Source organism: Anser anser, assembly GCF_964211835.1.
Source record: "Anser anser genome assembly, chromosome: 1".
Taxonomy (NCBI): domain Eukaryota; kingdom Metazoa; phylum Chordata; class Aves; order Anseriformes; family Anatidae; genus Anser; species Anser anser.
This window is the reverse complement of record NC_139720.1, coordinates 180224031-180240574: the sequence shown is the minus strand read 5'-3', so window position 1 is coordinate 180240574 and position 16544 is coordinate 180224031. Positions and strand designations below refer to the sequence as shown.

General features: G+C 36.6%; 1 protein-coding gene across 1 annotated transcript in view; it reads left to right on the top strand.

Annotated features, from left to right (window-relative positions):
• The window catches only part of VWA8 (von Willebrand factor A domain containing 8), a 195797-nt gene that overhangs the window by 20896 nt on the left and 158357 nt on the right, over window positions 1–16544 (top strand). Inside the window, exons 4-7 of the mRNA XM_083811017.1 lie at window positions 1248–1358; window positions 13793–13960; window positions 15867–16031; window positions 16430–16479. Coding sequence (XP_083667143.1) covers window positions 1248–1358; window positions 13793–13960; window positions 15867–16031; window positions 16430–16479 — 494 coding nt within the window. The remainder of the gene's footprint in view (window positions 1–1247; window positions 1359–13792; window positions 13961–15866; window positions 16032–16429; window positions 16480–16544) is intronic.

Genomic DNA, 16544 nt, shown 5'->3' with positions numbered 1-16544 from the left:
ATTTAGGAGAGGAGTGTTCTGAGTAACATTTGGGAACAGTTATCATGAGTGATTAGGAAGAGGAGACGTTTGTATGATCCGCTCATGGAATGTGGGAAGTGCTTGCCTACATCCATCTGCATGAACCATGGCAGCACCATGTGCAAGATTTCACATTTAAGTCATTGGTGCCCTTAAATGATCGGTAAGAGGAGCGGTTGTCTGTCCAAAAAGATGATGTGGGTAGGGCTTTTTCTGCCATAAGCTCTGTCCAGACTCTCGTTGGGCAGAAGTATCACAAATGGAGGTGCCCCCTTTTTTTTGTTTTCATATTACTCATAACAACAAAAAAAGAGTGTACCTACCTGCATCATAGAGGAATTGGTGGCTTTGTAACCTAGTAGGTACAGAAAAAATGAAAATTAAATAGTTCTGTTTTTTTCATATTTTTGCCTTTTTTTTTTTAACAACTATAATTAAAAGCTGCCTCTAAAGAGAGATCTGTTTCTTATACTTTTAGCTGAGTGGTAAGGGCTAAGGGTATTTCATCATGAATCTGTTTCCTAGCAGAATGCGTGATATCCCAGATACAGAAGTAGCAGGAACATCGGGTATAAATGTGTGTTGTGTTCTGTTTGTTTGTTTTTGCTTTAAGGTAGAAAAACCTAAGTATAGCTCCTACTGAATCAAAATAAATAAAAAAATAATAATCTGAAGATTCACCATTTTGAAACAGTCTACGATTTTACAGAAGTAAACTGCGTGTTGTGATACTAAAGGCAGAGGGGATGAGAACAATATAGTTCATCAGTGTATTGACAGAGTATGTGCATGTAATAATCACAACCGTGTAACAGTACAAGTATTACTGAGCAGTAATAGAATTGAAGCTTTTGAGATTTATGGAAGTCTTCTGATTTCTATTCATGATTTGCAGATGCTGATAGTTTTTCAGCATCCAGAAAATCAGCTTAGAGGACTTTATAGATGTTCGGTTGAACAGTTATGTAGCTGGTTATTATATTTTTAGAACAGGTTTGGGGAAAATAAATTTTATTGAGCAGAAATTCATGCCATTTTGTTTGAGGCGGAACACACTGTAAACATTTTAAAAATAAGAGATATTAGATTTTGTTCAGAGTTATTTCAGATCACTGTGCTGCTGCCTGGAGCTCTTTTGTACAATTATACCATTAGGCCTATTGTTATAGCTCACTTACTGCGGTTATAGCTTTATTTTTGTAATAACCTCTGAATGTTGTCCATAGGAACTAACAAAGCGGGAGGTTGAATATATTGCGCTGTCAAGGGACACCACAGAAACAGACCTCAAACAGCGACGAGAGATCCGAGATGGTAGTGCTTTTTATCTCGATCAGGCAAGTTGCGGTTGCGCACCACCGAATTTTTGTTTACAACTAGTTTGAAGGAAACAACGGTTTAAATGATGAGAACTTATTACATGGTTTACAAAATGACTGATGTTTCTGATGTAGTTAGGAAGTCTCATATAACGCTCTTGATCTTTTTATTAGTGAAAATGTTATCTTTACCAAAATCCAAGATTACTCTCTCTTGTAGCAGTACCACAGGGCTGCACTCTTTTATTTAGGTTGAATTAGGGAGACTGTTTTTTAGTGTGCTTCAGTAACAAGCGCTGAAACCTGTTCTGTGCAAGCTAGGCTGTTGTTTCACAAGCACTTCTCTTGGTATATCTCTTGCCTGACACCTGTAGCACATCAGATGTATTTCTAAAATAAATCTTTTGATCTAGTTTAATTGGAAAAGAGTCTAGTTCATGTATGTTAAGACTGCTCTGTGTTGTGAAACCCAAGCACAGTAAATAGAGACTTGATTCAGAAGCTCACTTCTGATCTAGACTGAAATAATGATTTAAATACTCCTGCTATCAGTATTTCCCCAGCTCATCAGCTCATTTAGTACAACCACAGAGTGACTTAGGTTAGGTAAGATTTCTGTTTGTCAAAGAGAAATGTCTTTATTTCTGTCTCTTATCAATGTCATGTCTCCCTTTTGATTATACAGGTAAAATATATACTTTGTTTAGAATGTCTGTTTTCCTAGATACTGAAAATTTGTATATAAGTTATGTGCATAAATAGATACAGCGAGTCAGTTTCTCTCATGTAGTGTGAATTTAAATGCGTTATCTAAAGAAGTTTTCAGTTGTTAGTACTATAGAGGCTAATGATATCACCATCATATGAGTGATTTGTGGGTGGGAAGTAAGATGGGAGCAGAAGAGGAAAGAAAGCATAAAAGATTTATTTTCTGTTCAAGAAATATTTCCCCCTTTCTAAAAAGAAAAAAAAATCACAGATCTTTCTCAGCACCGTATTTTAATTTTTTTTGAAACCATGGCAAAATGACTATGAATGATGGATGATCCTCAGATTGAAGGATAACTTTTTTTAGTTACTTGCAGGACTTCAAATTATTTCATGGTTATCTGGAAATACAAGGGTTGCACAATATGAGATAATTTAACGTACTGTACTGTGAATTAGGGCTGTAAATGACTTCTCATTTACCAGAGGATGAATTCATCGTGCAAACTGGGAGGTTAACTCAGTAACTCATATGAGCTCCATGACTAACTGCTGTTATGGACAGTCCTATCCTCATGCTTACTACAGGATAGTTCAAGTAAATTTTTCCTCAGGGTAAAAGCATTAGTTAACTTACATTTATACAAGCCACTGTTCTAGGGACTGTACAAACCTTGGCAAGATGTGAGATAATCTGTTAACTGTTTATTTGTGTGAAGATTTTGATCCCAATGTAAATATGAAGCAGTTTGCTTCATTTTGTACAAGCTCTTTTGAACGATCTCACTTAAGTAAGAACAGTCTGTAAAGATTACCTTTCTAAGGTAAAGGTCTAAGATTACCTATCTCCCTCTATCTGTTGGACATTTGTCGTTAAAAGGCTTTTGCTAGAATCCAGCATGGCAGTATTTCAGACTGGGATTTTCTTCTAGCAAGATACCAAGTAAACCAGTAGGAATCATGTAAGAATCTTCAGTAGGAATCTTCAGCTCATAAGATACTCAGCACCCATAATAATCTATGTATCTTTAAATTCGGAGGGAAAGATAAATCCTTGGTATTTAGATGAATACATTTTAAATACTAGAAACATGAAAGATGCACCTGACAGATAGTGATGTTCTAGCTGAAGTTTTCTAGCCCTCCATTTTAATTAAAGACACAAAGTGTAGTACGTAGCTATATTTAGAACCATCACAGATTTAGTTATATCTTAGTAATAACAGGGAATAAGGTTTTACAGGTTACACAGAGGTTGAATTTTAGTTCAGTTAATAATTTGAAGGTTTTCAGATGGCAATTACCAATTCAAAACTTTACAGAAACTAGACACTACTCTTCCTTAAACCACAGACCATGAACGGTTTCAAGACAGAGAAAGCAACAGCAGGTAGCTTTAAGAAAATACTCCTGAATGAGCTTGGATTGTTTCCATTGCCATAGATGAGCTAAAGAAAAGGTGAACTTTCACAAGAGACTGAAGATACAAGCTATGCTTTTCAGATTTATCCACCATTTCCTTTCTTGTGGAATTGCATTCTTGCTGTTCATGACACCAAAGAGAAGACAGCAAAGCTTTAAAGTCTTCTTTTCCAGAACGTCCTCTGTGTGAAATCTGTGGGTCAAATAAACTTAGCTGTTAGTTGTCTGAGATAGATGAGCCTCTTTGCCTGCAACTTACAGCATAATAATGTAGTTATCTTACACCTTGAATGATAATATATTGTAATGAAAACTGGCATCTTGTTACCAGAAATAAATTTAATATAGTGAATCATCAGGCTTGCAGACCCACAAAGGTTTGCAAAGTTGTCTGTGAGTGATTGTTAAGGGATTATGGTTTTTTATAGCTCTGCATTTAATAGGGACAGATTAAATAGTGTAAATGCATATCTCAGACGTTTCAAAACATCTGATTTATTTTAACAAGAAGTTACTGAATGTGATGGCAGTAGTTATTTCAGATAGATTTGGAAGATGGTGACTCAAAGGCAGCGATTGAAGTTCCGCAGTGATGCGTATATATTGAAGGGCTAGTGTATCACATATCTCCACAAATCAGCATTTGTTAGTGCTGGAGTGAATCAAATGGGAGAAGTTCTGGAGTTATAAAGTTAGAAGAGAGATCTGATAAGAAAAAAATATATATATATATACATTTCAAAATCAGAAATAGGGAAAACCAAATGAATGACTAGGCACCATTAAAATAAAGGAAAGCTTTGAATTATCAAATTAATTCCCAGTTACAATTATGTAAAATAAAGGATTTATAATGGGGTAAGGGTGAATTATTTGTTTTCATTTAAGTACTGACAGCAGAAAGTTCTGTTTTCTTGTCTTTACCATAGACCACTAATTTTGTTTTTTGTCTGTTAATTGGCTGTTAAAAGACTCAGAAATGTCATTATTGTTTTTACTGAAACAACAAGTAACCTCTTGACTTTGTTCCGTAACTTAGTGCATGGGTTAAGTATGTTGCATCTCAAGTAGTTAGTTGGATTAGTTTTTATTACTTAAATATTTAACTGGCAGTTTCAATTTAGTTATTGATAAAACAGCTCTTCTTGCACAGTGGCTTTCTGTTTCTTTAGCTCTTTGTACGTGAGCCACCAACTTGATTGAACCAGTGTGGAGATTCTTATTTCAGTCTGTCCTGTTTTCAAAATTAATAGAATTAGATTTGATATTTGACCTTTTTTTTTTTTTTTGCCATTTCTGATTCAGTTTTGCTTTTTATCATGCGTGTACAGCTATAGAAGTCACACCTCTGGTTTAAAGTCTTATTACTACAGCCTCCTATATTTTTAATTGCTGCAACTAAGGAAATCCTACATGAAAAGAATGCAGTGGGTGCAACTGGGAGGGAATCTAAGCCACTTTGTGCTTGAGAGGCATGTCACTCCAGGACTGTGCCACAGACTGTATTGCCTGGAATGCCTGGTTTTGTTTACCCTGCATCTTCCAGCTTTTGTATTAAATGAAACACACTTCCCAAACACAGAACACTTTATTATGTGAACAATCCTTTCCATTTAGTGTAGTTAAACTAACTGAGGATCAAATAAGTGGAAAAGTATTATATGGTCATATGCTGAAAAATTACAAAAATAATATCATTTCGAATATTTGCTAATTAAGCTGTACACACTGAATGAATAAGTACGTATATCATGGCCATTTCTGTGTTTACAAAGAGTTAGGCTCAGTATTCGTGTATCTTTGAACTAAATGAGCATACCCATTATAATAGAATATCTTTGCATCCCCCACTGCACCAGCATCTTAGGTTATACAATGATAAAATGCAAAATTGATTGTCAAGATACCAGAAAAGTGATCTTCTGCTATGACTTGGGAGACTTGATGTAGTAATCAATTAAACATCCAGAGTAACAGAAATGACAGCTTAAATTATCCTGCCTGAAAAATGAACATGACATAAAACCCACTGGAGTAGCACTACACAGAATTGAGTTTGGTTTCTTTTAATCAAAAGAGATCAGAAAGATAATATAAATGAATAAACAAAAGTAGGATGTGAGGTTAATTTTTTGAAACAATAATCACATTTGAGCCTCTGTGTGTGTATAGATACATTTATATGTATATGTATGTATAAACGTATCACAAAAACTCTTTATACTCTAGCAAAGAGATGGGCAAGAATAATTCATCTGTTTAAAAAAAAATGCAGTGAATGCAAACTGTAATTTTGTGATTTGTTAACTTATTGCCTTGGAATGCAGTGCTGGAGAAGTATGAATGCTACTATTAATTTTCTTCTTCTGACCAGCACTGCACAGAAAACAGAGAAATACTAGGTAGAAGCCAAGAGTATTTGGTTGAAGCCATCATTTAACTGGACCTGTTAGGTTAGCAGTTAAGAATCCAGTATTTTATGTAGAAGCTCTGTGAGATAAATGGCTGTGATGTAGTGTAAGGACCATTAGGACTGTATATTTGTAATTCCTTACAGGTTAAAGTCTAAGCCGTGCGGTTTCATTTTTTTGTGTCTGTTACATGCGTGTTCCACTTTCTTTTCAGCTAGTGTTTCTACAATGCAGGAACATACATACACTTTGTAATATGTGGGGTCATAACATTCATAGTCAACGTGGATTTGATGAGTAGTGCTCTGAATCAAAGTGATTTTCCAGTGACAGTACCTTTATCATTTTTTAGGTATCTGTGAAGAACTTAATTTCCTTTTTACTTTGCTACTCGTCAGACAGAAAAAATCAAACAACTCATCTCCCTTATTCCTGTCCAGAAGACAAGTGTCATGTAGAATGAAGATTAAAAAAAACAACAACTAGGTTTCTTTGTTTGTAGGTAATTGCACTGGCAAATCCTTTCAGAAACTCAGATCATTTGCTCCTGGGCATCCTCTCTGCCCAACATGCAAGCTCTTCCATGTTCCTGATGTAAACTTACCATTATCCTGATGAACCTGGTGTAAATTGGCTGAAAGGGCCAAATCCTGTCTAAGTGGTTACCTGTTCTCTTGTAAATACAGTTTGCAGTCACCATTTCTAAAACACCTGTTATAGTGTTAGGGGAAGGAGTGATGGAAATAAAGCAGATCACTTGATCTGTGATGGTTCAAAAAAAAAAAAAAAAGTGGAGGAAGCTAAAATCAATGACTAAGAAATAAAACTGTTCCAATTCTTGTCACGTTAACATTATTTATGATCTTACCGTACGTTGCTTCATTTCCTAGAGTGAACTGTAGCTTAGTTTTTTGTGATGTGAAATTCCATTGAATTTAGGTTGTTCCTTTTTAGTTGCTTTTCCTTCTGACTTACGAGACTGAATTGTGAATGAGGTGCTGACTGGTTCAGGCCATTTTTCCCCACAAAAACATTTCTACTTTGGACATCTGAAATCCCTTTTTCAATACTAACCAGCCTGGCTGACAGTGCTATGGTATACTGTGAATTCTGTCTTTTTTTTAACGAGTAAATAGCAGTATTATTAAAAACAAGTGCAGTCTACCCAGTAATTTTCCTAGCCTCAGAGGAGAAAAAGAAAACACTCGATTGTCACAGCAGGGGAGGTAGACTGAAGAATGAAGATAGAGCCCCCCATTACAGATGAAGAAAATGTTTGAATGATTTGGTTCCTCACTTACTTTTTTATTTGAATAACCACATTAATTACTATTTTATTGCTTTTAATAAAACCCAAACATCATGTTTTGAACATATATAACTCAGTATATTTGTGGTCTAAATTGTTAAGCGCAAAACAATAGTTTATCGTAGTCTGCAAAGTGGAAAAAAAATTAACAAAAAAAAAGAATAGACATTCTCAGATGAATAGTAGGTCTGTTTTAAATATCATCTTTGAATGTCATTATGCATTTGGTAGTTTTTTTTATTAAATGTGACTTTAAAGAACTAACACCAGATTTTACAAATATTTAAAGAAAAACTAAGTTTTTCTAATAAGTTTGGCATTATTGCCTTGAAATCGTTTGAACGTGGTCTTTATTAGCCCTTCATTTCACTGCTAAATTTTTGACAATATTTTTATTTTGAAGGAGTTATTTTGTTACTTCATTATGTACTCATCCATCTCAGTGTTGCTCAACTGCTTTCCTGTTTGCTAAACTCCTGAGGGAAAACAATAACGAAGGACTTGAGCGTTCTAAAAAGTGAACAAATATATTAAATGATATTCTTTAGTGGAGGCATATGATTAGACGTGCTGTTTAACCTCCAGATATTTTTAAAATCTAGTAAAGTAGATTCCCCAATAGGTGACAGCCTTATATGCTTCACTGATCTTGACATCTGTCTGTACATCTATCTTTAGACTCTGTATCTAAATTTGTAGATAATTTCTTGCTATTTCCATATAAGTATTACAGAAAACTTGATGATCTGATCAGTTCCATTATGTCTTCTTAAAAGAGTAACCTGAGTCATTTTCAGAGAATTACGAGTCTTGGGCAATACCCTCTTCCTTCCCCAGTAAAACAAGGAAGAAAAGCTCATCATGTAATCCATTCTGTATCCCTGCCTTTTTTTTTTCTCAATATCCTTTAGCTGTTGGTTAGTTTTAATGATTTACATTTGAAAAATTTGATTTTTTTTTTTTAAACTTGACCCACGGAACAAAATTTAGAAGATAACAATTTTGTCTGCGTTTTGTGACATCTGGTAGCTTGGTAGGTTACAAGGACTCAAATTAATGCCCACCCCCCATTTCTGCACCATGAATTTAGTAGTTTAAGTTGTGTTAGCCTGCTGCAGCCAGGCAGCATCATGTTAGCTCAAAACCAGACAGATTTTAGTGTTGCCTTTACCAGATGGCAGCTAAAGATTTTTTTATGTTTATTTTTTTTAACCATAAGAGACATCTGGACATATCATTGTTGGAACGTGTATGAGATACAGGAGTGAATGGAAAGATCTTGGTAGATGGGTTTGTGTGGGATGTTGTGCGGGTGGAGGGAACAAGATACTACACTGGAAGGGACATCTGAAAAGCAGGCTGCAGATGTAGGGAAACCTTACCTCTTTAGTTCTCTTGTTCACTGAGCTACTTATTCTGATATTTTTCCATGCTGTAATATTGGTTGTTGGGCTTGAGATGTCATTACAGGGATCCAGTTTTCAGAGAAAGGGCACTCATCTTCTAAAAATATATATATATATATATATATAAAATATCTCCAGGTAGCTCCTGGAAAAAGAGACACTTTAATTACTAATTACTGCTCATCGATTTTCAGTAGCATTTTTGGAATACAGTTCTGAAACATAGCTTGTATATTGTATTCAAAAAGATGCACAAGTTTGAAAAAATAAAACCACTTATAGTTCCCCTCAAAATCTTCCTCACTGATTTTGAAGTGACTAGAGTTTTCTGATTTTACTGTATGCATTTTCTTGAGGAAAAATTAACAGATTTCAGTGATGGTATTTCAAATAACACTGTTAAAGTTCTTATGCTCTTGCAAACTATTTTGGTTAGTTTTGCAAAAATGTCCATATTTCTCTGGTGTTTGTGCAGTTCAGCATGTGCATTACGTTGAGCTATTTTCTGTCCTTCCTCCCTTTCTGACATTGTTGAAGCTTGTTCATGTGCTTGTACACTGTGATTTATGTCATGAGAGGGGTTCCTGCAGTTGTCACTGCTCAAGCGGAAGAGCTCAGTTGTGCAAAAGACTGTGAAACCCCGTTTAGTGTTGTTTAGTTTCTAAGGCATTTCTGCCTTTAAAGGTAAAAATATATTTTTGTGGGTGCAGAATGAAACCAGGGTGCACAATCTCCATTACATATTTGTTGCACAAGGCCATTGCTACGAGAGTAACACTGTATTAAGGGTTTCTGCTCTAGGAGAAGAAACTCAGTCTGTTACAAGTGCAGGTATTCCCTGGTGCAGGTATCCAGGTAACCATCCTTTCAGATCTACAGGGGCACCGGTGGGCGGCAGTGAGCTTGTTTCTTCATCTGATGAGCAAAATAGTCCCTGGCTGCAGTTACAATAAATCCGAAGATAAACATTTAACAAATCCCTCTCAGCCTTTTAACAAGAATTAATACTTTTTATCTCAGGTTTACCATCGCGGTTGCATAATATAACCCCCCTCTGTTAAATTATATTTTATATTAAACGTTTTGAAAAAATGAGGCTAGTGAGAGAGTGAGACGGCACAGCTATTTCTGGGTTTTCATTATAGAATTACGAAGATGAGTTTCTTGGAAGCATCTTTCAAAAAATGATTTTCAGTGACAGATTGCAAACTTACTTTCCTTCTTCTTATTTGTTATGCATTTTAGTTTCCAAACCAATCCATCAATACACAGATAAAACTGAAATAATGATTCAGAAGATGCCTTGTAGTATGCCTAGCTTATTGCAGAGATTTACTAGTCATTACCAAATAGAATGCATAAATATCGTAGCTCAGCCAGAGATATGCAGCTGTTTTGGTCTTAAGAGCAGACTTTATGCTTTCTAATGTTAATAGTGCTTTTCAGAAGGTCCTTAGAGGTAGATGAGTTGTGTATTTATTTCATTATACTTTGGAGAACAGTTTCCAGTATTTCAGATATGCTTTAAAAATATACGAGAGGAACAATTTGTTTAAAACAAAACAACACAGCAACAAAAGCCATCACAGTAAATTAGCGCCCAGATGATGTTGATGTTATTGTTGTCATGGGGATTCTTTGATTAAGAAGTGAAGAAGCATGGTTGTGCACTCAGCCATTCCTGAAGCTGATCGTCTTTGGCTTACCTATATTTACCTTTTACAAGCCATAGCATCCCTTTTGAAGTATTGTACTGAGCAACATAATTTTGAATAAAAACTTCAAGTAGTTTCCAAGTTCAGGAAATTGTTTCCTTTTAAATTTTGAACCTTTGAACTGATGAGCAGCAGGAAAGACAGCATACTAGGCTGCTTTTCCAGATTGTATTGCTGGTGGAGAGCACCTTCTTTCTTGAAGTTAATCGTAGAATCATTAAGGTTGGAGAAGACCTCCAAGATCATCAGGTCCAACCATCCCCCTACCTCCGATGTCACCCACCAAACCATGTCCCTAAGCACCACGTCCAACCTTTCCTTGAACAGCCCCAGGGACGGTGACTCCACCACCTCCCTGGGCAACCCGTCCCAGTGCCTGACTGCTCTTTCTGAGAAGAAATGTCTCCTCATTTCCGACCTGAACCTCCCCTGGCGCAACTTGAGGCCATTCCCTCTAGTCCTATCAGTGGTTACTTGTGAGAAGAGGCCGACCCCCAGCTCCCCACACCTTCCTTTGAGGTAGCTGTAGAGAGCAATGAGGTCTCCCCTGAGCCTTCTCTTCTCCAGACACAACAACCCCAGTTCCCTCAGCCGCTCCTCACAGGACTTGTGCTCCAGGCCCTTCACCAGCTTCATAGCCCTTCTCTGGACACGCTCCAGGACCTTGATGTCCTTCTTGTAGTGAGGGGCCCAAAACTGAACACAGTACTCGAGGTGTGACCTCACCAGAGCTGAGTACAGGGGGATGATCACCTCCCTGCTCCTGCTGGCTACACTATTCCTGATACAAGCCAGGATGCCATTGGCCTTCTTGGCCACCTGAGCACACTGCCGGCTCATGTTCAGGCGAGCATCAATCAGCACCCCCAGATCCTGTTGTATATTTCCTAATATTTGTGGTCTACACCTATACCAGATTATACAAGCCCAGGAGAGAGGCTTGGTGGTGGCCAGGGGCAGTGGGCACCAAGGGGCAGCCAGGAGGCTCCCTCTGAGCACCAGGCAGCACTTGTGTGCTGGGCGGGCGGCTGAGCACTGGCCCAGGCTGCCCAGAGAGGCTGTGGGGTCTCCTCCTGGGAGATTATCACAGGGTGCCTGGGCGGCGTCCTGGGCACCCTGTGCTGGGGGGCCCTGCTGGAGCAGGGGGGGTGGAGCAGATGGCCTCCAGAGGTCCTTTCCAGCCTCAGCCACTCTGTGATTCCGTGGTACTGGAAGCCTGTTAATTCAGCAAGCCTTCATCCATAGCATGCATGTCTCAATGCAAGTTAACAAGATTCTATGGATACTGAAAATATTTTGAAACCATATGAACAGAATGTGTATTTTCCTCTGGCTAGTAAAACTCAGTCATAAAGTCTTCACAGACGTATAATATGCAGAATCCAACCAACTTGGCAAATAAGATGTTTGTTAAAGCATATTCTGGCTGTATCCCTAAAGTGCGTTTAGACGAAATAGCTCTTTGTTCACAATATTGGACTGGTTGCAGGAGACTCAGGATTTCTATTCAAGCAGGTTGGAGCAGATTTTTGACTGTGACCTGTCTAGAGAAGAATGTTAGTACAAAATTTGTCCTTCATACAACTTTTATGGGATGAAGAGAGGGGAATTTTGTATTGCCCGTTGAAGTATGATGTTCTGAATTAACCAGTAAAATCAATTCACATGCTGATTGCTTTTGGAAGGAATTAGTGATTCAGTGGAAGGGAAACAATCTCAGGACTACTGCTTGTTTGATGGGGTTATTCCAGGTTCCTCAGATACTGATCATGAAGCTTGATACTAAAAATGTCAGGGAAGGGAACTTGATCTGGAGATGTGTACTGTACAAGTACAGTACACAATGTGAGTGCGTTTTTTCTGTAATTTGTGCTTTAATCCAGATTAGGTGCAGGAATTAACACTGTCTTAATAATGATGTTGTGATTTAAAAGCTTACAGTATGGCTAATTTTGCCAGTAGTTGTTTATGCATCTATACTGTGCATGAGAGGCAACTAAATTAGTGAGTCTTATAATTTAGTGTTATCTTTCTCTTCTCAGATAGGTCTCTGATTCTGCCACGTGCCTTGTACCGTGCATCAATTCTGTTACACTGAACTGTTCTTTGTTTCTGTCTTACATTTTTCCTTTTGTCCTTTATACTTTTTTTTTTTTTTTTACATAAGTAATTCTTATTTTTGTTCTGGTTGGGTTTTTTTTTTGTGTGTGTGTGTGTGTTCTGGCATCTTTTCATCATTCTTCTTTGTTTCTTCTTTCTTTCTGTCCCAGTCTTTGACATCTATTATATTCATCAGAAATTTACGTCTTAGATGAAAGTTTCATCATACATACAAAGCATCACATGAAAGGTTCATCTGTAGGAGTTCATAGTAGATATACTGGAAAGAAATTTCATTCCAACTCCATTTGCCTCTGTGCTCGTGTCGAAAATAAGGTTAAAATGTAACAGGAATGCAAAGGAAAACTCTTCAGTTGCTCTTGACATTGCCTATGCCTACACATGCCCCATTATTATTTGGCTAAACTTCTGCAAATTGAAAATAGACAAGAAAACATTAAATTTCAGAATCTTTTACTGGGCAGTAAATATGAATACTAGTTATGAAGTGTAGTTAATTTACTTGAGTGAATGTCATTTACTGCAAGGAAGTCGCACAAAATTACCAGCACCAGAGTTCAGTTTTACATTCTGGCTATACATTAGGCACTTAATTAAACATACATACATAAACAACTCATGAAATGAACTACAGAAAATTCCCATCCCAAAGGCTCCGAAGAATTCACAAGTGAAAGTCGAAGTTTTTATTCTCTTCTTATAGAAAACCGTGTTCGGTCATGGAACAGAATTCTAAATCTTCTTAATTTTATAACATTTTAAAACATCTGATTATTTATAGCATTGTTTTATTTTATCTCCCACATCTGGTTTCAACAGACGTTCTCGTCAGACTAAAGTAATGTACTGGTGATGGAATGACACTGATATATAACCAGAATAATCCAAAGAAATATATAACTTTTTGTTTCTTAACATTTTAATATGATTGTAAACGTGTACAACCACCTCAGTGCTCTGTATTCTCTATAAATAGCTATCCCAGAATTGTTAGATGATGTTAAAATACCTGAAAAAACAGTATACATAAAAAAAAAAGAGGTGCTACATTTTAATGTATTCCCAGTATATGTCTGCAATATTTTGATTTTTTTTTCTGTTGATACAAGACACCAGAACTGATTTTTTTTCTCTCTCCAGCCTGTGTAACAGTTACAAGATAAAAGTCCAGCTCATGAATATAAAGCACTGTTAAGACAATCATCTGTCACTCTTCATGATCACTACTTACGTGTATCTTATTGATTCTTATGAAAATTTGGAAAGTTTTGCAAAGTATCTGCAGATTCTTTTTCAGCAGGATTTCGTGAGAAATGTAATGTTTATTTCTCTTCCAACATTGTTTTCTGTTTTCTAAAAGTGTGCAGTTCGTGCAGCCACAGAAGGCAGAATCCTTGTGCTGGAAGGTTTGGAGAAGGCTGAGCGGAATGTCTTGCCTGTGTTAAACAATTTGTTGGAGAATAGGGAAATGCAGCTTGAAGACGGTCGCTTTCTCATGTCTGCAGAACGTTATGACAAACTTCTGCAGGTAGGGAAATGTCATTTGGATTTTCCATTTTTTGTTTTCCTATTCTTTCCTATGCTGTTACGAAGGGGATAGTAGTTACAAGCCAAACGCATGAAATCAGACCCGGTGCGTATGTGGGATGTTATATGGGATGAGATCGGCAGGGTGAAAGCTATGTGAGTAGTCAAATATTCCTTTACGAGTTGCAATTAAAAGATTGTTCTAATCTGTATCCCCACTGTCCACATGAAAAGCAGTCATCTGTGTGAAGAATGTATGTTTCTTAAATGCAAAAGCCACTGGGAGTAAACGAAATATAGTTGTAAAAAGAGATTGCAGTTGAAAGCGTCCCCATGAAGTTCAGATAATGCTTCAACATTGCAATAATCTTGTTGCTAAGCTTTTAAAATGTTAGAATAACAAAAAGAGAGGTCAATATGGGCAACACTATAATTCTCAGTGCTGTCTCACCTTTAATTTAGTAAAGTATGCATGAACAGCCAATCCAAATTATAGGGAATAGTTAGCGAATTTTCTTTTGATAGGATTTTAGTGTCTGCTGCTGTTGCTACTTCAGCCGTTTTCATTTTCTTCAGGCTTTGAGTCCCACTGCTTAAATTTGAGTGGATACTTCTCAGGCTTTTGGGGGACCTCAGTACATTTCATCAGAAAGTTTCCACCAGTACGCTGTATCTTACTTTCTATGTGCTGTAGTTTCCAGTCATGTGCCTGTTGGTCTGCTGTAACAGTCTGATCTCTTCTCACTCATGTTTCTGTCTATCATACATAACTGTGGTTAAGTATACGATTCAGACCCAAGTGAAATAAAAAGCCATTTGCAATAAGCCGTCTCATTGATCCTGATTACATGAACTAGCCTACGATGCTGTTAGTACTGTAGGAGATTTCTGAAAATATACTGAAATTTCTTATATGTCTCATCTCTGGTCACAAGTCTGATCTGTGCCTTTTCCGAAAACAATTTAAAGTATTTATTCAGTAGATAAAATTGTTGGAAGCATTATTATTGAATCTGAAAGTGAGCTTTTAAAATGTGATCAAGACTGAAAATGAGAATTCAAATTCAGACAGGATTTGTTTGCAGTTATGCAAAGCATCTTCCTCTTTTCTTTTTTCCTTTTTAACACTTTTCTAATGATAAAATGTTTCAAAATGAGTGCCTCAGGCATACTGCTAATAGAAGAATTAAATAAATCTCTTGCTATAATACTAAATCTAATATTGTTGTTTTGTTGTTTGGGGAGTATGATATTATATAAGCTAATGTTCATTTTCTCTTCTCCTGTGTGAATAATTACTAAATAACTAGATCTGCAGGAAGTTTCAAGGAAGACTTGACTGTGATGCAGAAAGGCTTAAGGGTGCATTTTTTGTATGCATTAAATCTTTTATAGGACAACAACTGAAATAAACAACATCAAATTCTTGTGAAGGAGCCTAGTAATAGTTCCGGTTTTGTTATTGCTTACATTAAAGCATATTTTGTAAATGCAACCTTTTTATGCAAATTATAGTCTTTTTTTTTTTCTTGAGGGGGATATGGTAATGTACTTCTAGTGTATCAGAATAAAATAACTGTTGTCATCTGTTGGTTTTCTGTTTTTTTGTGAAAGCAAGTTTGTAACAGTGCTTCTGAACTTTGACTGTCTGTGGGGTCCATGATCAAAGTGCTATTGGCCTGAAAGCTGCACCTAATCAAACATTCTGTCTACGTTTGTCTTGGAGAACCCTGCTTTTATGATCCACAAATCCGAATAGTTCAATGCTTTCAAGACCCTCTGAATGAAAGATGAGAACAATACCACATTCAGCTTGAAGGACCAGGACTGTTAGTTCATTTGCAGCTTAATCTTGAGGAGTATTTAATGATGTATTTTTTTCTCCCTGTTGCTTTATTTTAATTTAGGAACATACAAAATCAGAGTTAGATGCATGGAAGATTGTTCGGGTTAGTGAAGATTTTCGAGTAATAGCGTTGGGTCTGCCAGTACCTAAATATTCTGGTAACCCTTTGGATCCTCCCCTTCGCTCTAGATTTCAAGCTAGAGATGTTTATCATCTGCCCTTCAAGGTAAGTGTCCTAGCAGAAAAGTTGGATTATCTGTACTGAGTAGAGCTAATATTTTGACATTATTTTACTTAGCTCACCTCTGAAAAGAATCCCTAAATAATAAATTTGTCTTAAATGGCATTTTTCATACTGCTACCTAATAAATTCCTGAAAAGCAGGCTTCGAGTTGCCAAGGAATGCTGCGGCAGAAAAATAACTTCCATGAAACAATATAGCCCTAAAAGAAAGATTTAATAATATTTCTTTTCATTTGTAAAATTTATTCTGTGCCCAGGAATGAGTAGACTGTTGATGTCTAAATTAGAGAAAAAATAGAAAATGTCTCATACATCATGAGCTGTGACCCACAGTATGACCCCAAAATGAATTTACCGTATGATCTTATGTTCTATTTTCAGGACCATCTTCAGCTATTGTATTCAATTGGATCAAACATTTCTGCAGAGAGGTAATTTTTCACAATTAAAAAAAAAATCAAAATTAATGAAGAAATGTGGTGTCCTTTCAGGATTC